Source organism: Protobothrops mucrosquamatus, unplaced genomic scaffold (assembly GCF_001527695.2).
Source record: "Protobothrops mucrosquamatus isolate PMUCROS unplaced genomic scaffold, P.Mucros_1.0 scaffold149, whole genome shotgun sequence".
Taxonomy (NCBI): domain Eukaryota; kingdom Metazoa; phylum Chordata; class Lepidosauria; order Squamata; family Viperidae; genus Protobothrops; species Protobothrops mucrosquamatus.
Genome location: NW_015386514.1, coordinates 682,567 through 706,872, shown reverse-complemented (window position 1 = coordinate 706,872; position 24,306 = coordinate 682,567). Strand labels below are relative to the sequence as shown.

At 41.4% G+C, this 24,306-nt stretch overlaps 1 protein-coding gene across 1 annotated transcript in view; it reads right to left on the bottom strand.

The window, feature by feature from the left end:
* Nucleotides 1-15,367: 15,367 nt before the first annotated feature.
* Nucleotides 15,368-24,306, bottom strand: part of PTEN (phosphatase and tensin homolog) — an 84,519-nt gene continuing 75,580 nt past the window's right edge. Inside the window, exons 8-9 of the mRNA XM_015813264.2 lie at nt 19,005-19,232; nt 15,368-16,176 (exon numbers count right to left, since the gene is read on the bottom strand). Coding sequence (XP_015668750.1) covers nt 15,991-16,176; nt 19,005-19,232 — 414 coding nt within the window. The 3' untranslated portion in view covers nt 15,368-15,990. The remainder of the gene's footprint in view (nt 16,177-19,004; nt 19,233-24,306) is intronic.

The following is a 24,306-nucleotide window of genomic DNA, read 5'->3' as shown; positions in this document are numbered from 1 at the left end:
GCACATATGGAATGGTTCAAACTACTAGTCAAGTGAAGGTTTGACATAAAAGTATGATGCAAATGTACTACAAAAAAATTAGAGCAAATAATTAAAAACTTGACATGAAGCTTAAGTACAAACATAATCTGTAATTTTCACTTCATTGTAAGAATAATCAAAGTCAGCGCTAAAAGGTACCAGTTAGCAAAGATATGTAAAATAGGTGGCACATTTAAATTATAAACCACCAGATTTGAGAATGGATTTTTCTAAATCTATGTTGATGTATTAAATCTTTTGAAGAAAACTATGGTGGAATTCTATGCCACAGTGCTTAATAATTGGCATCTGTAATGCGGAACAGTATTTCCTGAAAGTCTAATGAACCTTTTCCTTGGATTAGTTTCTTTCATTAATAGAAATATGCCAAAAGTGTATGAAAATCTGAAACAAAAAACTACCTAATGTTTACTGTAGCTCCTGAATGTGATTAATTAAATATCCAAATGTATCTTTTTTCCAGCAACAAATCAATGGGTTATATTCAATGGGTTGTATTCAAAATGTAAATTAGTTTATGTAATGTGATGACATGAAGGATAGTGGTTCCCAAATAAATAAAAGACTTTTCAACTCTTTAAACGTTGTTCTGAGATACTTACTGGGTTTTATGCATGATTTTCAATTTATAAAATGGTTTGAAGTTAAAAGGACAAGTTGCCTGGTTTTTTTTAATTTGCCAAAATGTGATTACTACAAAGTTGGATGCACATATCTTCTCTGTCAAGTAAATATGAATTGAAGCATTTTTTTTGTTCCTTTACTTGAACATTTTTTTCATTAGCAGGGGCCCAATGGGGGAGAAACCTACCTAAAATTTTAAGACTGCAAATTACACTAGAGGGTTAATTTCCTACTTAATTCTTACTGTATAATGAAAAGTCTAGGTACTTAGATGGGATTTTTCTACAAAAACAACTTCCAAGAAATTTTATCTCATAACATGAAATTAATGGAATTCAAAATTTATCAAAAGATAAACTGGGTAAGCATATATGTCAGCAACATCTGTAGTTTATATATTCCCAGTACTGAACTCTTAATGTTTAGTGATGGCAATTATTCATTTTTATGTGGTTAAAATGCCAGGTAACTAACAAAATATAAAAATGAAAACAGATTGTAGAGGGGAAAGCAAGATGGGAGAGAGATTAAACCTGTTGATAGAATATGTAAAACCTGGCAAGAGATCATACATGAGTATGTACATACTGGGGAATAAACAAGGCAGACATGGTGTAAGAAACAGCAAAATAAAGATGTAAGGAAAAGGAAACATTGCTAAACCTAGTTCATACCAACACCATTCACTCTAGCTATTTCTATCCTTGGAAACCATTCTTGCTTCCACATCTGTACAACTTCATTCTTTTAAAGCCCTACCTCTCTCTTTCTGAAGATCCATCAGTCAAATCTCCCATAATGGCATCTTCAAAAGACTCTTTCCTGCTATTCTTAACAACCAGTAAGGCAAATAGGAGACACAATTCCGTTAACTGTGTATGGCAATGTGCTGTGTCCCACACTGCACTTGGTTCAGAATGGGTCAGCCATACCTGTAACTTTAATCTGCTCCATCAAATGTACCAGTTTTATAATAAATGGGGCTTTATTTCTGTTATCTAAAGAAATAGCTGGATTATTTCTTCCAATATACATATTCTTATCTGGTGCCTCTACGTAATGAATCTACCTCTTGAGTTTACCTGATGCTACTTTTGTGCCTTTTCAATAGCAAGTAAAGATACTTTGGTTTACCCAAGCCTTTTGAACAATTCACCTAGGCACGGCATATAACCTGTGCTTCCTGTTGTGTTTTATTTGTTTTTACACTTGCTGCATGTAATGAGGAGAGATGCTTTTCCACTTATAAACAAAGCTGATCATAAAGCCAAGATGGAGCAGTAAGTATAGTAATCCCCAAGAGAAAGGTAGATCCCTACACTGATGCTTATGACCAACACTTTGGTGCTGGAGCCTAAGAACGCCAAATCCACATCCAATTTTCTCTTAAATTTGATCCCTCACTATTCCCATGAGGGACCACTGCTTGGCACCCATTCAGGATTCCTGCATTAAATTTGTTGCACCGTAACTATCATGGCTACCAGTGGCATCTGATTGCCAATAGAAAATAGCTCAGCAATTGTCCTCTTGAGGACAAATCTTCAGTCAGATTATGTACTAAGATAGTATGACAGCTCCCTTGTTAAACTGAGACTATCTATCTATCTATCTATCTATCTATCTATCTATCTATCTATCTATCTATCTATCTATCTATGTTTTAACATTAATAATTAATGTTAAGCCATTAATTAGTAGCATATTAATATCAGTAATAAAGAAAATTCAGACGGACAGACGAACTGGATTCTATTTACAGAATCCAGTTCAAAAGTTGTAGTTTCTCAAATAAAGTTCAGTAACTAGCTTTGATAGCATCCAACTCAACTTTGGTAAATACCTGCATTTATTCAAGAGAGAGGAAATGATGATTTTAGATTTAAGACAAAGATTTGCATTTTTTAAAATAATATAATGGAAAATGAAAATAAGGAAGCTCTAAGCATTCTGAATTATCTGATCACGATAAAGTGGGGATGTGGAAGATCCTTCCCATTCGTGCATATGTCCATTCACTTATCTTGACTGGCAAGGAGAATAAACCATTAAGAGTTTCAATAGGGAAATGTGGACTTGACAGTGGTTAAAGAACCTGATGTGGACAGTGGTAAAATTTCAATCAAATTCATCTCTTTTCAAAATCACTTTGACTTCCTGTAATTTTTTTTTTAGTTTCATTCAAACATTTAATGTTTGAAGGTTTGTGACTGCAAGCAATTCTTGGTTTGTAGTCACTGATGCAAGACTTAAGATTGCCTCTGTTCTGGCTGGTTTTAATAAACAAGCAGGAAGGAATTAAAAAAAAGACACCAATATGAAAAGATTCTGGGTAAAAGGTTACTGTGCCATATTGCCGCTTTCTAAAATTATCAATCTGCTCATCTTCATCATGCTATTTTCTTTTTTGAGGTAAGCAATATTATACAAAGTAAAAAAAAAAAAGGAATAAAGCAAGCCAAAGAAATTACGGTAGGAGAGACGGTGGGACATAGATTTAGATTTAGATATAGATTTACTGTATGCCCATTAATTATACTTCAATGTAATGATTCCTGCAAACCATTCTTGCTCCTCCTATAACAATACACTTCTTACATTGCTTATTGTTTCTTAAACCTCTCATAACTTTTGAGGCTCTCAGCAGATCCATCCAAAAGCATTTTTCTTCGGTCTTAACTTATTCAGTCTTCACATATTTGTATTACAATCTGATTCTAATTCAGTCTTTTCATATGACTGAACCATCTCAGTGTTGTTTGTTCTGGTTACTCATCTGTATATATAGAATCTATATTCATCTACAACCCAATTTACCACACACTTTCCAATTAATCCATTTTCACTACACCCACTTATTTCTATTATTTCTATTCTATAGAGGGTATGCCTCTATTGACATGGCCAGATCTCATTTCCATAGAACAGTGATGGCAAACCTTTTAGAGACCGAGTGCCCCAAAACTGGCCCCACCCCCACTCCACCCCCTGCCCTGCCCCTGCTCTGCCCCCACCCAATCCCCCACCCCACCTGCCTGCAGGGCCACTCACTGCCTTCAGGGCCCGCCGCAGATCGCCCAGCAGCGCCATGGTGGCCACACCCTCTGCCCGTGCCCTGCAGCATCAACTGTGCGCGATGGGGCATGAGGGCAGATTCTTGTCTATGCTGCCTGGCTGCCATGTCCTTGGCTGCGCTGCTCCGTGTGGGCCACGCTCGGGGGCGACTCTCCTCCAGGGGGGCTGCTGGTGAGGAGGGGGTCATGGGGGGAGGCGAGGCTGGGGCAACGGCACGTGTGCCCACCAGAGACGGCTCCAAGTGCTGCCTCTGGCACGTGTGCCATAGGTTTGCCACCACTGCCATAGAAGGAAGTGTACAGAATTGCTCCTTTCAACCATTATTCCTCATTTAAAAAAAAGTATAGTACTATCTTTCTGCTGGCATTTGCATGTGTTAAAAGGGGTGTTGTCTTACCTGAACGCCTTTTCTCAGTACGGAGATGGAGAATCCACCAATGGGTTTTCTCTGTCTGCCTGCTCTTGAGACCAAGTAGCCAAACTTGACATGCCCCCTCTTGCTAGGAGATCCAGTCTTGACGAGGGCGAAAGTGGCTGAAGGTGGACGAGGTGTTGGCTCTCAATCCCTTAATATCGGCCTAACTGACCTAAAGGGTGGGTGTGGATTCTCCATCTCCGTACTGAGAAAAGGCGTTCAGGTAAGACAACGCCCCTTCTCCAGTACAGGAGATGGAGAATCCACCAATAGGACATACCAAAGCCTCACTGTCCCGATGGGTGGGAAACAGACAAGGCCGGAACAATGTCCCCAGAGACCACCTGCTGAAGGACCCTCTGACCAAAGGAGGCGTCTGCGGAAGCGAAGCGGTCAATCCTGTAATGGCATACAAATGGGGAGGGCGAGGACCATGTCGCAGCCCTGCAAATCTCCTTGATGGACACCTGAGTGGCCCATGCCGCAGATGTTGCAGCGCTGAGAGTGGAATGGGCTGTAAGATGACTTGGAGCCGGCAGGGAAGAAGACTGGTACACCTCCGCGATACAGGCCCTGATCCACCTGCCAATAGTGCCAGCGGACACCTTCTGTCCCAGAGAAGCTGGACGGAAGGAAATAAAGAGGGCCTCAGATCTGCGAAAAGGCTCCGTGCACTTGATGTAATGCTGCAGGGCCCTGCAGATGTCCAGTGTGTGCCACTGCCGCTCCACGTCATGGGAAGGATTGGGACAAAAATTTTGGTAAAATGACTTCCTTTGTCCTATGGAAGAGCGAGTTGACCTTGGGCACAAAAGCGGGATCCAACCGAAGGACCACCCGGTCTCAGTGGAAGATGCAAAGGTCATTCCTGACCGAGAGAGCAGCCAGCTCGGAGATACATCTGGCTGACGTGATGGCGATTAAGAATGCAACCTTAAGAGACAAGTTCCACAATGGAATAGTAGCTATGGGCTCAAAGGGCGGTTTAGTTAAAGTGTGAAGCACACGAGGCAGCTCCCAAGAGGGGTACCTGTGTACCACGGGAGGCCTGGTGTTGCACGCACCCTTGATGAAGGTGCGTATTCTAGGATGATGAGCTAAAGGAACTGAATCCGCACAAGTGAGCAATGTTGACAGGGCCGCCACCTGCAGGGGCCAGGCCTCTGTCCAGACCGTCCAGAAGATAATCTACAATCTGAGGGATGGTCAATTTGTAGACATCCAGTTGTTGCCTTCTACACCAATGGCAAAAAATGTTCCAAGTAGAATCATAAATGCGATTAGTCGCCAGGCGACGAGAGGCCTGAATCATGGTAATTGCGCATGGTGAAAATAACTCTTGTGTCATGATGCTGCGCTCAAGCACCAGATGGTCAACTGTAACCATTGAGGGTCCGGGTGTTGGAGGATCCCCTGGTGCAAGGACACACGATGCGGAGGAATCTTCCACGGAGGAGACTGGGAAAGATTCATCAGGTCGGCAAACTAGGGCCTCTGTGGCCAGTACGGGGCCACGAGGATCACTTCCGCCTGCTCTTGGAGTAGTTTGCGGATGGTCGCCAGGATGAGTGGGAGGGGAGGAAAGGCATAAAGGAGACCTTGTGGCCACGGAGTCCGCAGGGCGTCCGTCCCTTCCGCCCCTGGAAGATAATAGCGGGAGAAGTACCTGGGGAGTTGGGCATTGTTCGACGATGCAAACAGGTCGAGGACCGGATGGCTGAACCTGTGGGAGATCTCGGAAAACAGATCCGGAGGTAACCCCCATTCTGAGGGGTCCACCGTAGAGCGACTCAGAAAGTCTGCCTGCTGGTTCTTGACCCCCGAGATGTGTTCGGCCCTGAGAGAGGCCAGGTTGGACTCTGCCCAGGAACTCAGTAGCTGTGCCTCAGACATAAGGGACCTGGACCTGGTGCCCCCCTGTCGGTTGATGTGTGCCTTGGACGCCACGTTGTCCGTGAGGATCAATACGTGACGGCTCTTGATCCAGTGCCTGAATTGGCGAAGAGCTAAATGGATGGCTCTGAGCTCCAGCCAATTGATGTTGTGTCTCAAGTCTGCACGGGACCAACGGCCCTGCGCAAACTGAGACTGTAGATGGGCTCCCCAACCGAATAGACTGGCGTCCGTCGTAATGGTGATACGGTCCGGCTCCTTGAAGGGTGACCCCTTGGCTACCGCTTGTGAGAACCACCAGCGTAGAGACCTGAGGATGTGGACCGGGAGCCTGACCTGACGGTTGGATGTGCTGGCATTCACTCGCTGGAATGGTAGGAGGAACCATTGAAGGTCCCGCAAGTGGAGTCTGGCCCAGGGGACTATGGCTATACAGGAGACCATCTTTCCCAGAAGCTGGGAGAGTAAGACCAGTGGAACGGTGCTGTCCCTGTACACCCGACGAGCCAGGTCCCTGATGCTGACCAACCACTCCTGGGAGAGATAGACCATGCAGTTCGTGGTGTCTATGACGGCTCCCAGCCTGGATGAGGGAACCGTCTGGCTTTTTTGGAAGTTGACCGAGAAACCATGCTGTTGGAGGACCTGAATAGTGAGTTCCAGGTCTGACTGGGCTGCCCAGAAGGAGGACGCTTGAATCAAGATGTCGTCCAGGTAACACTGGACATGTACCGGTACCTTCCTCAAGTGGGCAGCTAGTACAGCCAGGATCTTGGTGAACACCCTGGGTGCCGAGGAGAGGCCAGAGGGAAGGGCCTTGTACTGGAAATGACTGCCCCTGTAACAGAACCTGAGGAACCGCCGGTGAGCTGGATGGATGGGGATGTGGAGATACGCTTCCGTGAGGTCTATTGATGCCAGGAAGTCTCCTTGTCTGATGCCCCTCAGGATGGACTGGAGTGATTGCATCTTGAACTTCTTGTAAGTGATGTAATAGTTCAGACCCTTGAGGTCTAGAATCGCTCTCCATCCCCCTGAGGTCTTGGGGACCACGAAAAGGATGAAGTAGAATCCCCCTCCCATGTGGTCCAGTGGTACCGGTTCTATGGCCTGAATCTCCAGAAGATGTTGAATGGCCTCCTGCATAAGTCCTTGTTTGAGTGGATCCCAGGAAATGGGACAGGTGATGAATCGGTCCGGGGGACTGGCTAGAAACTCCAGGGACAGACCAAACTGGATGGTTTGTAAGACCCAGGTGTCTGTGGAAGTGAGTTCCCACTGATGGAAGAAGTGGGCCAGCCTTCCCCGAATGGGAAGTGCAGTGTAAGAGTCACTTGGACCTCCTGTAGGGGCGTCCTGCCCCTCAAAATGGCCGCTTAGATTGGCTCTGCTGCCTGGACCGAAAGCCCGGCCTGTCATACGAACAGTCATACGGCCTGTCCTGTCTGGGTGTGTATGAGCGGGAGGGCTGAGTAACTGTTGAACCTGCTGCTGGCCAAAAGGACTGCCTACGGAAATAGGGAGCGGGACGTTTGTCGGGCCATTTATTCAAGTGAGCCATGACCTTCCGCTTGTCCTTGTTTTCCACAAGGTACGGGGCCAGGGCCTCCCCAAAAAGATTATTGCCCAGATAGGGAGCAGTCGCAAGACGCCATTTGGCTTTGGCGTCGGCCTGCCAGTGTTTCAGCCATAGCATCCTTCTGGCTGTAATGTTGGATGCTAGAGACCTAGAAGCAAAGTTGGCCAACTGAAGCATTGCATCCGCAGCATAATCAGTGGCCGCCACCATTTTGCTTAGGTCCTGGTGGGTCCGAATGTCCTCAGCAGGGACCCTGGCCTGAAGCTGACGAAGCCATAAAAGGGTGGTCTGGACAAAGAAGGACGCACAAGTGGCCGTTTTAATTGCCCATGCTGCTGATTGATGGGTCTTCCGAAAAGTTTGGTCCCATTTTCTGTCGTCCGCTTTAAGCACCTCCGACATGTCCCCAGCGACCGCAGTCTGAGATACCAGAGGGGTCCAGGCTTCGTCTACCTTGGGGACCTCCAGGGCATCAGTGAGGTCTGTGGAGGTGCTAAAAATCTTTTTGTCAGGCCCACTGATGGAAGGGAAGGAGGAAGGGGAGGCCCATTGTTTTTTGATCCCTTTAAGAAAAATAGAGGGACACGGAACGTGATGTTGGGCTGCCACCGTTTCAAAAAATATCGGATTTGGACTGGAATCTGAGGTTGCCTGCGGCTGAGGGAACTGATCGGACCCTGTTTGCCGTTGATGTGGCCTTGTGAAGCAGGGGAAGAAACAGGGCTGGATTGAACAGTTCTCCCGATGGGGAGGGTTCAGGGGGAAGTTCCTCCTCCTCTGATAGATTAAATTCCAGCTGCTCCTCACCTTGCGGGGATGAGTATCCGCTCATGGAGGAGTGTGCAAGAGATGTGGGTTCCTGAAGTATAGGGAATCCCGTAGGAGGAACATAAGGTGGCATGGCCGATGTGGAAACCCTGTCCAGGTGGATGGAAGGACCGTTCTGCTAGAGCGTGGTCCACGACCTTGGATAGCAAGGCCTCAAGGTGGCCGTCGGAGAAAATGTCTCCGATGTCTAGACCCGAGTCCTGCGGCCGTAGGAGTGAAGGTGGCCTCTGGGGCTGGACCTGAAACGATTGTTGCGTGTTGAACCAATACAGAAGGGGAGCTGAGTGTGGCAGGCGTCCCTGTGAGAGACCACATGCCTTGAGCCGAGGTTGAAGGGCCTAAAGGAAGGTCAAATTCAGGGGCCGCCATTTGATCCGTCTCTAATCCGGCCTGCCTTTGCGCTCTGGAGAACCCCTTCTCCAGAGCCTGGTGCCTATGGCTGGCTTGCTTTTCTGCCAACTTGGAAGGCTTCTTGAGAGTGGTCTTAGCCTTAGAGTTGGGCTTGCCTGCCACCTCCTGTTCAGAGGATTTGTGCCGGCCGTAACTGGAGGATGGGGATGCAGTGCTCATGGGTTGAGGCATCGTGGAGTCCTCCATCCTGGTTGAGCAGTCTCAGGGAAACTGAGGCGAAGCTCTGGCAGTCAAGCAGTTGGTGGAAGCGAAATTGGAACAAGTAACAAGACTGTTCTCCTGACCACCTGACCAGAAAAAAATCTATCTGGGCTTTGGTCATGGCAATTGAGTCAGATGCCAAAGGCACGGTTGGGGACCCGCTCTGGGCTCCGCCCGGAGGCCTTAGGTGGCCAGTCAAGGTGCATCAGAAAAAGCCCCAATGAAGGGTGCAGAGGACCTGAAAAAAAGGCCTGGCAAGGAAGGATCAGGCTCAAAATGGCAGCTAAACAATTTGTGGTTGTATTGTAGTAAGTGATTTGCGATAAAGGAAACACACACCTCAAATGCGGCCTGGATCAGGCCAACTACTGTGAGTAGGCCTCGTGGGGCCTAAAGAAGCTCCCACGTGGCGTTCAAAATGGCGGCCGCCGGGAGTTGTCCTAGCTATTTGTGCCCAGAGGTGTGCAGCCTAAGCAGGGAATCAAAGTCATAAAAGGGCTGAGCAAATTGAGCCACCGATGGAGGGCAGAACATTGAGGACGCCGAAGAAGGCCGTTCGCAACTTTTTGCCTTTGGCAGCGGCCCAAAATGGCAGCCGTAACTTGTTCTTTGCTGAAAACGGCCTGTGCAGGCCTCAAAGGCAAAAGTTCTGGTGCCTGGGGCGATCGCGATGGCAGCGCTAAACGCTGCGCCGAAAATGTGCTCAGCAAGCTTGTTTCCGAATGGCAGGCAAAGACGAGGCTGAGGTTAAATTCGTTGCCTTTGACGGCAACCAAAATGGCATCCGCGACCATTCCCGGCTGCCGGAGATGACTCCGGAGGCCCTGAATTTAAAGTTGAAATTCAGACCTGCAGTCTGAAATTCCGCCCGGTAGCTCAAAGGAAAGGGGAGGAAGAATGAGGGATATTTCAAGCAGCCCCTGCTCATAAGTTTTCCCCAGAGCCCTGGGGAAAGGTAAAGAAAGAAAGCTGCAGAGGCCTCCCCCCACCCCTCACTCCTCAAATCTTGTGATTTGAGTTAGTACTAAGCCCAGTGCTGTGGGAAAATTAAGGGAGGATTCCAAATTTATTATTTAGTTAATTTTTGAGGATACTATAGGGATAGGAGAATTCACCAATGGATTTCTAACCTGCTATCTGTTGAGAGAGCCAAACCTGATACATCTTCAAGAGCTTGAGACCAAGTCAAGACTGGATCTCCTAGCAAGAGGGGGCGTGTCAAGTTTGGCTACTTGGTCTCAAGAGCAGGCAGAGAAAACCCATTGGTGGATTCTCCATCTCCTGGACTGGAGAATTCCTGCATCTATTTTCTCAGCTCTAGTAAGCATTCAAGAGAGCCAGTTGGGTCTAATGCGGAAGAAACTGGAGTGAGAGTGGGGAAAAGTTAAAAAGACTTTCTGGTTAGAAAGTCAGCTGGGTGTCTTTCGACCAATCACTCTCTTGCAGCCCTAGGAAGAAATCAATGGCAAATGTCTATGGAGAATCTCCGTCATCCAGGTCATGGTTGTCCCAAAGGTGCTTTTTTGAAAAAGCAACTGGACTTTGTTTTCCCTTGGAGACATTTCACTTCTCACCCAAGAAGCTTCTAATAACCAGTCAGAATTGAAGAAGCTTCTTAGATGAGAAGGGAAATGTCTTCAAGGGAAAACAAAGTCCGGTTGCCTTTTGAAAAAAGCACCTTCGGGTCAAGAAAATGGCAAGGCATTTCTGAAAATGTTGGCAAGGAAATTGCATGAGCCTGTTCATATAGTTGCCAGGAACCAAGTCTGACTAGAAAGCAGGAAAAAAGCATTAGACCAAATTAATTTACGTACTCTAGTTCTGTTTTGTCATTTTTCTAAAACTTGCAACTTTTCATTCCATTTCCTTGACAAAACACTACCTTCATCTTTGAGGAGCTGGTTTTCAGGTACATGGTCCTAGTTGCATCCGTCCAACCTGTCTCAATTATTTAGGTTCTCAGACCATGAAACTGCAATGTCTGCATACAAAAGCATAAGCACGTTCATGTGCCCAGTAAACACTGCTCACATCACCACAATCATTCCTTAACAATTTATCCAAAAATACATAAAACTTTTTTCTCTTACTCTTGGTGTTGAAGTAAACTATTCAATAAATATTTCATTTAATCTTCTGCTTGTTTTGCTTTCATCATGTACAGTAGTACTGTTTTCAGCAAGACATCTTCTATATCCACAAAATATTTCATAATTCAAGCCTATTGAATTTACCATATATATTTTTTAAAAAAACAACCAATGTACAGTAGGATTTCATATTCATACCCTTTTCACTGTAAAAGCAACTATTGTTGACTAGCATGCTAAAACACATGCAGGTGCTAGGTGCAGTTACTAGCAGAAACCCATAGTGCAGGTGGTACACAGTACTTGACTTACAACAGTTTGTTTAGTGACCATTCAAAGTTACAAAATGGCACTGAAAAAAGAGATTATGGCCGATGACACTTACAACCGTTGCAGCATCCCCAAGGTCACATGCTCAAAATTTAGACGCCTGGCAACTGACTCATATTTATGACACTTAGTGTCCTGGAGTCACTAATTGTGCAATCCTCTTGTAAGCAAACTCAATGGGGAACCCGGATTCACTTATTACTTATTACTTGTTACTCACTTATCAACTGCAGTGATTCACCTAACAAATGTGGCAAGATCATAAAATGGGGTAAAACTCAATTAACAAATTCCTCATTTAACAACATAAATTTTGAGCTCAATTGTGGTCATAGGTTGAGAACTACCTGTTCCTCTTTGTTGAAATTTGTAAGATTTAAGGAGTGCTTGCATTTCCAAAATGGGGAAGAACAGTGAAGTGACTTTTAATAGTTGAAAACAAGTACAGCATAAAAGAGCATTTTGTGCAGAATTCGGTATATCATTCAAGAATACTACAAATTCAGATCATCTCAACATTCAAACTTGTATGCATTTAATAGATGAAATATAAGAAACCTGAACAATTGTTATAAACAAAATTCTTATACTGGCTTCTAGAAAATGTTAAATGTTATTTATGTTAACCTTGTAAAGACTTTGGGCTGTTTCCAGAGATATTAACATTGAAAATACTTCTACTTGTATTTGATTCTTGCATGGAACAAAATTATTCATTAAAATTGCTTATTTCTAGTGGTGATAAAAGATTTGAATGCTGTAGGATTAAACCCATCCAGATCTAAAAAGATGAAGACATTTGATCTATGTTCAAACTGTATTTAAGTGCTTTAGTTTGGAAAGAAAATAAAACAGCCGCTTTACAACGCAATCAGAGTAATGGGTTATTTAGTATCTATCTTCTTTAGCTTTTCTTGACCTCGGGCAGATTTTTTCCAAAATTTGTGACCATGGTTACTTTGAGTTGAAGAAAAGACCAATCTTTTTTAAAACATATTTTCACATGCAACCTTTTAATGTAGGGATATGCAAGCAACATCCTCCAAAAGTTTTGGACTTCGGATCCCATCAGCTCCAGCTAGCTCAAAGGAAAGAAGCTGAGAGCACTGTAGGTGAAAATATACATAAGGGGCACTGTACAGTATCACTTGTCCGTCTTAATGCAAAAGCTGTAACATAATGTTATGCCCACACTAACGCACTCAAAATCAAGGTGTAGATCCCAAACATGAAAAATTATAATCACATTCATACTTTCATAATGGAAAACTTTTAAAACATTGCAAGGAAGTGTTACCTTTAAAATTCAATGAAAAAATAGCAAAAGCCCACCAACCTGTTTTTTAAAGAAACTTGAAATTTGATGTTTTTAAACGTGCTTATTATGACTCACATAACTTTATAGAAACGTAAGCATTTTATTCAATATACTTCCATATATTTATTTTATTTTTTATTTATATATTTAAACAATTTATATGGCCGCCCATCTCACAAAAGTGACTTAATACACCCAACACAGTGACAAGAATGAAACTTTAATCAGTTTTAAGTGGAGTTTTAACACTAAGATAAAGGGCTGTTAACACAATAACAAACGGACATCTGATTCATATGAGACATTAACCTGTACATGTCATTTTCTTGTCGTGTGCATAGCATTACACACAGAGCCACTGTTGCACAGCACAATAGTATCTGAAGAGGCTGAATCAGAATAAGGCTGCTTAAATAGACTTTTTTAAAGTGTGTGTATGTGTGTGTGTGTGTGTTCTATATGAAAACAGACTGAGAATTTTGAACTGGCAGAGTAAAGAGGCAGTTCTACTCAAGCACTGCAATTAAAGCCTCCGTTTTAGTGCGCAGTTCCACCCCTTCCATCTGCATGCATGACACATCTGAACAGTATTTTAAAAAAGGTAAACGAGGCACTTTGTGGCAACCACAGGCATCGTTAACATATTGCACGTTGCTAGAATTTAAACATGGAACTGTACACTGGCACCCTAAAACTTACTCTTTCCTTTCTTCCTCCCCTAAAGCTGAAAGAAATTGGTGCTGCATATAAACGACCCTTCAGTTTGCAACCATGCCACAGCAAAAACCCTTGGTGCTAATTTACAACTGCCCTTTAACTATTGTGACAAACTATTGGAAGTTAGAATACAGATGAGGAGGGATGGCACAGGGCCTAACAGTAAGCTCCTGTCAAAATGCCTTCAAGTAATTTTAGACATGTAAGCTACTGTACATCTGAAAATTTAAGCACACAGTCCAGAAACTTAAGAAATTACCAAAGGAGAATGCATTTTCACGCCAATGATGATTAGTTATAAATAAAGTTTGAATTAGGACTCAAACCTTTCAGTCAGAGGAATTCTTGCCATGTTCTATGGGATGGTAGCTGAAATTAACTATAGGAGAGTATGCATAATATATATGTGTTATACATACATACATATATATGTATATATAAATAATGACATTTTCCTTTCCAATGACTATACCATAAAAACATAAGCAAGGCTTCTCAGTACTGACACATTCAAAATCCAAAACCCTTACTCAGACCTTCACACTCCAAAGGAAAAACAACAGTGCAAAAAGCCATTCAACAATTTCCAATCTGGAGCTCCCTGCCAAATAGCAGAACTGTACAAGACATTGAACACTGTCAACATCCAAATATTCTTAAAGCACTACTTTTTTAGGTAGCTAATGTTGCTGGCAAAAGTGTTGTATGAAAGCCAAGTTCAACGCAGTTCACTGGACAAAAGCCAGAGGTAATTCTGAAGTTGCCTCTTGCCAATCAAATCTCCATCTTCTGTATTGCAGAACTGGATCAACTTAGGAAGCCTGAACATTAGCGTTTTAAAGTTTACATAATGGATGAAAGCTATGATTTTGTGCAGCTACATGCAAGCTCTACTAAAATCAGTATAAAATTATAGGCACAGAACTACACACAGGATTAGGAAAGATAACAAAATTCACCAATGAATGTTGAAGGAGCAAGTTTGCTCCTTTGTCCAGTATTCAGCCTGAGTTTTGCCTTGACTAGTTGCCACTACAATCTTGTTATTAATGCTAACGGACTGGCACAATGGATTTCAAATTTGTTTACTCGAGTGGGATAATTAATAATATGTTAACCAATAAACAAGCAAGTTTTTACACAAAAAGTCAAAATGGCAATTCCATGTTTTGAAAGACAAAAGGGGGGTGTTGTTGTTGGTATTTTAGACATAATATTGCTCTGACATTTATCATCCAAAGCTTGGGAATGGCAATTATAACACACAAAACAATTTTGTAAGCCCATCTCTGCTAGATAACCATCACATTGGTATGATTATTATTGTTGCCCTCTGCAGGCAATTAGACTGTTAACATGCAAACATATGCACTCAAATTATCCCAAGGGTGAGGGTACACAGGTAAGCATCACCCCTAACATTCCCATGCCTACAGCAGGAAGATTTGCAGGTGGTGTTGTGTTCACCTGGAGACACCTGCAACTCAAGGACTCCAGCCTTATCAAGCTTTCTAAACATTGAACAGTAAACTACATTCTTTGCAGCACTTACAACTCCCTACATCTTAGTGACTACAGGTGTATGTGAAATTCTGCAGGGCAGCTAAATGTGCAGGGATGTGGGGTGGAGCCTGTATGCACACCCCTTCATCCCTTTTAACTGTCATGTGTACAAGCTGAAAATCTAGTTTGTTTCATGTAAAACCATATTTTTATCCCTTCATTTATAGAGCTTTTACGATGCCATTGAAGGTTCATTCCTGTTCCCCTCCAGCTGCCTTTTCTAGCACCATTATGCTTAAAAAAATAAAATAAAATGCACAAACAAGCAGTGACAGCGGCAATTCCTCAAATGTCCAGGATTTATTACTGTAGCATGCGAAAGAGGTGCATGTAAGCTAGAAATGGTACACAGTCCAGGGTCCAGCACAGAACATTCCTTTCTCAGCTTCTCCTTCCACACTCCTATCCATGGTACATGCATTTGAATGTAGTAAAACCCAGTAACTTCTCTGAGCCAACTGCAGACTTATCTGTTGCCACAAAAGTGCAAAGAAAGGGGCAGGATGTGAACCTGTGTATTAGAAAGAGCTTTACAGGAACTTCAGTTGGTGACAGAACACAAAAGGAAGATTCCTACGTATACACATCAGATCTGTCTCCACTTTTATAAAACTGGAATCAAATAGGAAAGTGCCATTTTTGTGTATTCCTAATTGAAATTTCAATGTCCTCTTGACACCAAAAGGTATATACATAACATAGCTACGTAACCTTTTTTTTTCTTTTTTCAATGGGAGAAGTGTCAAGCCAAAGGCTTAATAGGGCAAAATGAGATTGGTCAGGTAAAGAACTGTTCCTACAACAGATAAATCTGACACAGTGTCCTATTGCCATTTTAAAAGGTCCATAATTCAGTTTATTCAAGTTTTCTTCATTGTGGTATTTTTTCCCAAATAAAAAAAAATCAGACTTTAGTAATCTGCGTATGCTGATCTTCATCAAAAGGTTCGTTCTCTGGATCAGAGTCAGTGGTGTCAGAATATCTATAGTGATCAGGTTCATTATCACTAACATCTGGTGTTACTGAAGTTGAGCTGCTAGCTTCTGGGTTTGATGGCTCTTCTACTGTTTTTGTGAAAAATAGCTTCACCTAGAAAAAAATAAGAGAACAGAAATTAGTATATATGTGCTTAAAAGAGCTACTGTCTGGCCCATAAAAAGCAAATGAAATATTTGATACAATGCAAATATATATTTAATTAAGTACAAACTAAAATGTTCTCTCTTCACAAAACACTTCACAAAAACCAATGGAAACCTACAAAGCAGCATCAATTATGAGAAAGACTGAATTGATTTAAACATTCCCATTAATTTTGAGGTGCACATTTATTTTCTGTGCATGTTGTAACTCAGAGGTTTGGCCAGAATGGACCTGCATTTGGCTAATAGAAGCTCCAAATATCTTCCTTGTTCTGGGCTTCAGTTGAATCAAATCTGGAGACATTTTACAAAATGTGTGCAGTAATACTGATGCACCTTTCTCCCCCTCTCCCTCTTGATTCTGACAAGTATTTCAATCAATGGGCCTAAAGGCTCACTGGGATTTTTACAGCAAATAAGGGAACAAAATAACATTCCTTCATGACATAAATGTGTGCTTATGAATTCCAAATCATTTCCTTTCCAAAACATTACTGAACAAAATTCAACTAAGATCGTGTTATGCCAAAACAAGCAGGATGGATTTTCCAGCATAGATAATATATATTTATATATTAAGGAGTCATTCCATGTCAAGTGGTCTGGGGGTCCCTGCTCGACCATCACGGATTTTGATGAAATTTTGTGTGAACATGCACACATGTCCCCAATTAACATTGGTAAAATGTTACATTTACCGATGCAATACTTGCGGAGATATAGCCATTTGTCTGACCTCATACCGCAGCCTCCTACAGTATGACTCTGTAGAAGGCTGCGGTATGGGGTCAAACAAATGACTATATCTCCACAAGTATTGCATCGGCAAGTGTAACGCTTTACCAATGTTCATTGGGGACATGTGTGCATGTTCACACAAAATTTCATCAAAATCCATGATGGTCGAGCGGGGCACTTTTCTGAAATCAGACCACTTGACAAGGAATGTAGGTGACCATTAAGTGTAGGTGACCATTCTCAACTATTTGGCTCAAGCTAAATATGAAGGATGATTTTTCAGTCCACATGGAAAAGGGCAGTGGCAACTAAAATCTCATCCTTGGGCTTCTCTCCAGATCTATTCAGCATGGGATATGTAGGATATGTACCAAACATAAAGCACCAACTGGATCTAGCTAGGTCCCCAGTCTTTATTGCTGGTGAATCCAACAGCTACTTTGCCTTCCCTATGGCCTTCTTAATTAACATCAAAGTGCCTAATTGCCTGATGGCACAATGTCATGACCTTCCCTCAACTGTCCTTGAAGGTTGATAGAGGAAGATCCCCTATCCAGAGAGAGACAATGCACCTGTGACTGTGGCCACACAGAAACAACAGAGCATGGATATCTCCAGTGACTGGAAGGTTATGAATGGGTTGCTTCCTTTTATTTGAGTTATCACCTGTAAAGTCAATGGATGGCTCTATTCTGAAGCCTTCCAGAGTTCACAGAATTATTTCCCCCTCCACCCTTCTACCACTGCCTGTAACTCGATGCACCTTCTACCCACCAGTTCCTAAAACCCAATCTGAAAGAACACTGAGAAACTAAGTAGGGAAGAAAGACTGTTTGAATTCACAGATGACCACTTAACAAGTACAGCTACAGGTGAGGAACTAGTTTACTCCCCCCTATGACCTGTGATTCACATACACGAGTAAGTAGTAAGCTGTTTGAAAGGAGAATGGTGATATACGCAACAAAAGAAAGGGTGGTCCTTCTGAAGTTCAGCCTAGATGGCCAAGTAGCAGAATTATGCTAGTGGAAATACCCCAAAAGATTGGTGACTCTGGTAAAGCTTGGAGCCAAGCTTCATTGTTGGCACTAATCATTTTTTAAAAAGAGACAGCACAATGAACATACTTGGTCATTAAGTATGCTGCTGCTTGCATGTAGGTAATACTAGAGCCCAGGATGAAGATGGATATCCTAAATATTGCCAGTCAGACGTAACATCCCCCACCAGCATTGCCCGTGTGTTCAACTCAGACACTGAACTTGAAAGTCACTGGCAGAGTTGTTACCAAATAAAACACATTTTTAACATAGTGTAGCATTGAGTTTGTGACCTTAACCAGGAAATCCTCTCATATGGACACACCTTACAAGATTTGGTATGCCTTTCAAACGTTGAGGGGTTTTTAATGCATCTTGCTATTTGTAGTTTGATCCAGAAAGTTCAGAACATTTTTTGAGAAAGATCTATGTGGAAGGAATTGTCTGAAATTATCCACCACTGGATAATTCTTTAATGCAGGGCAGAATAGCTCTAAAATTTGCCAACCTTAAAGCCTGATAATAGACCTCAATTCATGAATGAGAAGAACAATTGTGACAAACCTGTTTAGTGAATGCCTGGCAGTGTCTACTGCACAAACTTCACCAAGACAAAAAGTAGAGCTTATGCCCATCCAACATTAGAACTTGGGAAACAGCAGTCATAGTGTGCTGATGCACAACTCAAGATGTCTGCTGAGAAAAACTAGGAAAGGAAAAATAATACTGATAGGAAGCAGAAAGAATGTTAGCTCAATAGAAAGTGTACTTATTAATACAGTAGTTTAAAAGAAGGGGTTCAGCTGACATTAAGCCTAGCTGAATGTTATGGGGGAAGATGGAATACACACAAAATAATTCTGTAAGTTCTAGAAAGTTCTGAATAGGCCTTTGTGCAGGCATATAAGCCATATGTGTGAATCACAGAGACGACAATATATAACATAAATTGCACACAGTTTATGTTACATTACTGGATTGCTTTGAAAATACTTACTCTAAAGTTTGGAGAAAAATATCGATTTGCTTTGTCCTTATTTGCCTTGTCCAAATCATTTTTTGTTAGTGTAAGGATTAAATATTCCTTGTCATTATCTGAACGCTCTGTACTCAAAATGCCATCAAGTTCCTGATCTCCAAGAAGACTTCCATTTTCTACTTTGTCAGAGTTTTCTTCCAGTCCTGGTATGAAGAATGTATTGACCCAGAAATGAAACATTTTGTCCTAAAGGTAAAAAAAGGAGTTGTTTTAACATAACACAGCACAATAACCACCTATTTACAGTCTTAGGTTTAACAGTGCAAACATAGACATCAGCACAACGTATCTGCAGAGTTTTACAATGAGGACAGTTCTGCTTCCCATTCTATTTCCATGCTGGCAAACAGTTACTCTCTGCTTCTAAGCCACCCCGCTTCTATTGGGCTTGAATATTTTGATTTTGTTCCTTCAGTAACTGAGTCATTATCGAATTAAAGGTTTTTCTTCTTGATGATTTGAAAGTTTAAATTTAATCAGTTAGGGATGGATGGAAGGTGCCTTCTAATTGACACCAAACTGAAGTACCTATGCACAACATTTCCAAAGAGAGAAATTGCTATGTAATTGGCATTTTAGAACTAGCATGGTGGCAAATAGGATCGTAATATTCCCCCAATGCATGCACAGATTAAAAGGTGAATTATAATTATAATGAATACATTCACAAACTTTATATCCTGATCCTGATAACGTGGGATTAATTGTGTTCATGTGTGACAAGAAACATACTAACCAAGAGACACAGCAAGCTAAGCAAAGTTAAGCAAGACTGTACTGTCCAAATTTGATTTAAAATGGACCTGGGCAATGAACTGTTCTCTTACAAATACACCAAGGGGAATAATATTTGATTCACGCTAAATCTAATTATACACTCAAGAATATACTGGGGTGTCTTGATGATCACACAATAAGATTAAATCAATCCTCAGTTTCCTGTCTAATTTCCTTAAATTTTCCTGATACCAAGTTATGCCATAAGTAACTATGGAGTAATGGTGGTTAATACTGATATGGCAGCGGAAGATACATATATTGGAATTGTTTGTGCTCTCTGAGCTTGGTTGTTTACTTGCAGATGTTTCACTGTCTAACTGTCATATAGGTGGTCCCTGTCTTGAACAGTTCATTTAGTGACCATTTGAAGTGACGACGACACTGAAAAGAGTGACTCATGAATGTTTTTCACACTTAGGACTTTTGCAGCCTCTTCATGATTACATGATCAAAATTCAGACACTTGGCAAACGACTCATGACAGTTGCCGCATCCCGGGGTCATGTGATCACCTTGTGCCCCTTCTGACAAGCTAAGTCAATGGGGAAGCCAGATTAACTTAACAACCATGTTACTAACTTAATAACTGTGGCAAGAAAAGTTGTAAAATGGGGCAAAACTCACTTAGCAAATGTCTCACTTAGCAACAGAAACCTGAGGATAATTTGTTTTCTCCCACTCATATTAAAACATGAGCTAGGAGGTGTGATACTTGCCTGTTACAAAAAGCAGGCACTGAGTGGATATTTATAATCTTTGAAATTTACAAACTTCATAGACTCCAGAAACAATTCCAATAGGTAAGAATTGTAATAACACTCAAACAAAACCAAACAAAAATAAACCTAATATAAAGATTGTCTGTGTATCCCTTCTTCATTCCTGCTGGAATCAAAGATTAATGACAACTTACACTGAGTGTGCAGTAAAGCAATTTAAAATATCTATAGTAGTATATAAAACCACACAAGAATTTCACAATTATAACGATAAAAGTAGGAATAATATTTTCTTTACTTCTGTATTTTGATAGCCCTAAATAGATCTATTAGAAGTTATCAAAAGCTGTGATTGTTCATAAAGCTGAATTAGCACTTCTACGGAGAGGTAGAGTCAGCAAGAATGCAGTTTCCACTAGTTTCATCCCTAATTCACCATAATGGGCATAAATATTTTACCTATTGCCTTTCCATTAAAGGTTTATAGGTGTTCTTTTTAAGAAATTGTGATCTAAAAGTAGGCAAAACAGTCTATCTTTCACTAGTGGAACACTGATAAAAATGTTGTCTCATCAAAGAGCTTTTTTTCAAAGTTGCTCCATTATAGTAATTTCAATAAAATGATGCAGAAGATCTGAATTAAATCCTCAATGTACTTTTCACTTGTTTTTTTTCTTCTTCTTCTTACAAATCACAGAAATGCTTTAATACCTCTAAAAACTTATTCAGTTTGGGTAAATTATGCTAAGCAAATTTTTAAAAATGCAGCCAATTCGGTACTGTAAAGTAAATGATAACTTCAAAATGTGTACAGGTAGTCCTTGACTTACAGCCATTCGTTTAGTGATTCTTCAAAAGTTATAACAGCACTGAAAAATAGACATATGATCACTTTTCACACTTACGACCTTTGCAGCATCCCCATGATGACATGATCAAAACTGACGTCTGGCAACTGACTCACATTTATGGCGGTTTCACTGTCCTGGGGTCACATGATCCCCTTTTGCAACCTTCTGACAAGCAAAATCAATGGGGAAGCCAGATTCACTTAACAGCCATGTTACTAACGTAACAACAGCAATGATTCACTTAACAACTGGGGCAAGAAAGGTCATAAAATGGGGCAAAATTTGCTTAATGACCATCTTGCTTAGCAACAGAAATTTTGGGTTCAATTGTGCTCGTAGGTTGAGGACTACCTCTTTGCCTTTTGTAGTACTTTTCTACTTAGCAAACACAAAAGATACTAATATTTCTAAACATGATATTGATAATAACTGACCCAGGGCATTCCAGAGTGGTACACATCATCCATCATACTACTGAAATACATTTCAAGAACAGTTACATAAAGCAAAAGAACAATACTGAGCTATTACAATATCTCTAAAATTGATTGAAAATTTAATATTTAAAAACTAAGGTAGTTGCACTGCTCACCCATCAAGATAGCAGTCTTCTATTATGATCTAGTTTTGAGTATACAGGTATTAAATTTTCTACAACCCTCTCAATCAGGGCTTGCCTTAGATCCAAAACTCTTACAAGTTCAGGTTGACATTTGCCAAGACAAATTTGTCTAATAAATTGACATTTACTACTAAAGCAAACTTTACTAGATTTTCCCCCCCACTGAGAAATGTTATTCTGCTATGCTCATATGTGCAACAGCAAAGAGTGAGAATATTTAATTGTTCAAGCTTGTACAGAAATTGCAAATTATCTCCAACCTTTTATATATGCATATATAATATTTTATGGTTTAATAACTAGGTTTTAAAACTGATAGGAGCAATTAAATGCAAAAACTGAAGCATGCTAGCTGGGAAATTCTGGGAGTTGAAGTCCACATATCTTAAAGTCGCCAAATTTGAAACACTGGTGTAGAAGGGATTAATAACAAATGCTAATGTTTATTGAGGAAGGACTGTGCATACGCTATTATGTTATGTATTATTCAATTTTATTATGTTTGATAGATTTATGTTTTTGTTATTTATAATTTTTCAACTCTACATTTCTCAAATAATGTAGAGCATTACATTATACTAGCTAGCAAATATATTTACAATTTCCCACTACTTCTTATCCCCATCAATTCATATATTTGCTTGATTCAAAATGCCTTTTCTCTAATTGCTATTTTTCAAGTCAATGAAGTTATTTATATTTTAAGATGCATATTATTACATGAAAGAGATATTGTGCAAAATACCTATTCATCATTAGTAATAATAAATCCATATGAAGGTCAACACCAGCTAATGAACTGGCAGCTGGGACTTCACATTGTTGTGAACAAATAATAAAAGAAAAAAAAATGAAATGAAGAATAGACAAGAGATATGACAAGGCTAAGTATTAGATAGCCAGTACATTAAAAAAAAAAAAAGTAGGCCAAGCAAATAGCAAGACTTGGCAATGGCTAAGAGCAGGAAAGTTGAAAAAAGAGAGGAGTTAATTCATTTCACAAGAATAAATGCATACCAAGCCAGAATTAGGAAGACAGCTATACCCAGCAAATGCCACCTCTGCAAAAGAGCTAAAGCAGGGGTCTTCAAACTTGGTCCTTTTATGTCTTGTGGGCTTCACGCACGCTGGCTGAGGAATTCTGGGAGTTGAAGTCCACAGGTCATAAAAGGGCCATGTTTGAAGACCCCTGAGCTAAAGAAACAGCGGTCACCTAGTTAGCTGCTACAAAAAGATGCCATAGCCTGATTATGAACCAAGGGTCTCCCAATCCCTAGCCCACTACCAGGACACAGCCTGTTCTAAACCAGACCATGGGAGAAATGGGCAAGCATACACATGTGAAGCTCCACTTGTGCGAGTGGTGGGCAAGCATGAGCACGATGCTCCACTCATATGAGTGGAAAGTGCTTGCCCTCATGCAGGAAGCTTCACTTGCGTGAGTGGAGGGTGCTTATGCTCACATGCGAAGCTCCATTCACGCAAATGGAACTTTGCACGCAATCGCCCTCTGCACACACAAGTGGAACTTCACGCACAAGTGCCTGCCGCTTGCATGAGTGATGCGCATGCATGTGTACCACTCGCACAAATGGAGCTGTATGCACACACACCTGCCACTCATATGCCCTCCCCCCCAGGCCGGCAAGGTGGAAAGGTTGGGGACTGCTATAAATAATTGGCATGGCAACGTAGCAACAATGGTGCATTGGAAGATCTGCAACAAATACCAGTTGCTTGCAAACAACAAAATAGACAAAGTGATAGAAACTGAAGAAGCTAAAGTGCTCTGGGATGTTACAGTTCAAACAGATAAGCACCTGCCACACAACACCCGAGATTGTCGATAAGAAAGACAAAAAAAATCTGGATAGTGGATGTGGCAATACTCAGAAAAAGCAGAACTGAAGAGAAATAACTGAAGAAAATCACAAAATACTAAAGCCTAAAAATAGAATTACTGTGTCAAAAAAAGCAATGATAGTACCAATAATAATAGATGCCTTGGAGGCAATCCCAAAACACCTGGAGCACCACTTGAACATCATTGGCATTGACAAAATCACCATCAGTCATTTACAAAAGACAACTTAGCTTTGAACCCTTGTATCATGAGACAATACCTTTTAACAGCATCAAACAACAGCATCTGTCTATCCCAGGTTCTTGGGAAGGACTCAATAAGTGGATAAAAAATGCCAAATCCAATATAAACCGCTGACGATGCGATGAACCATAATAATTTATTATATATCATAAATTATTATTTATGGGTGCTACAACAAAAA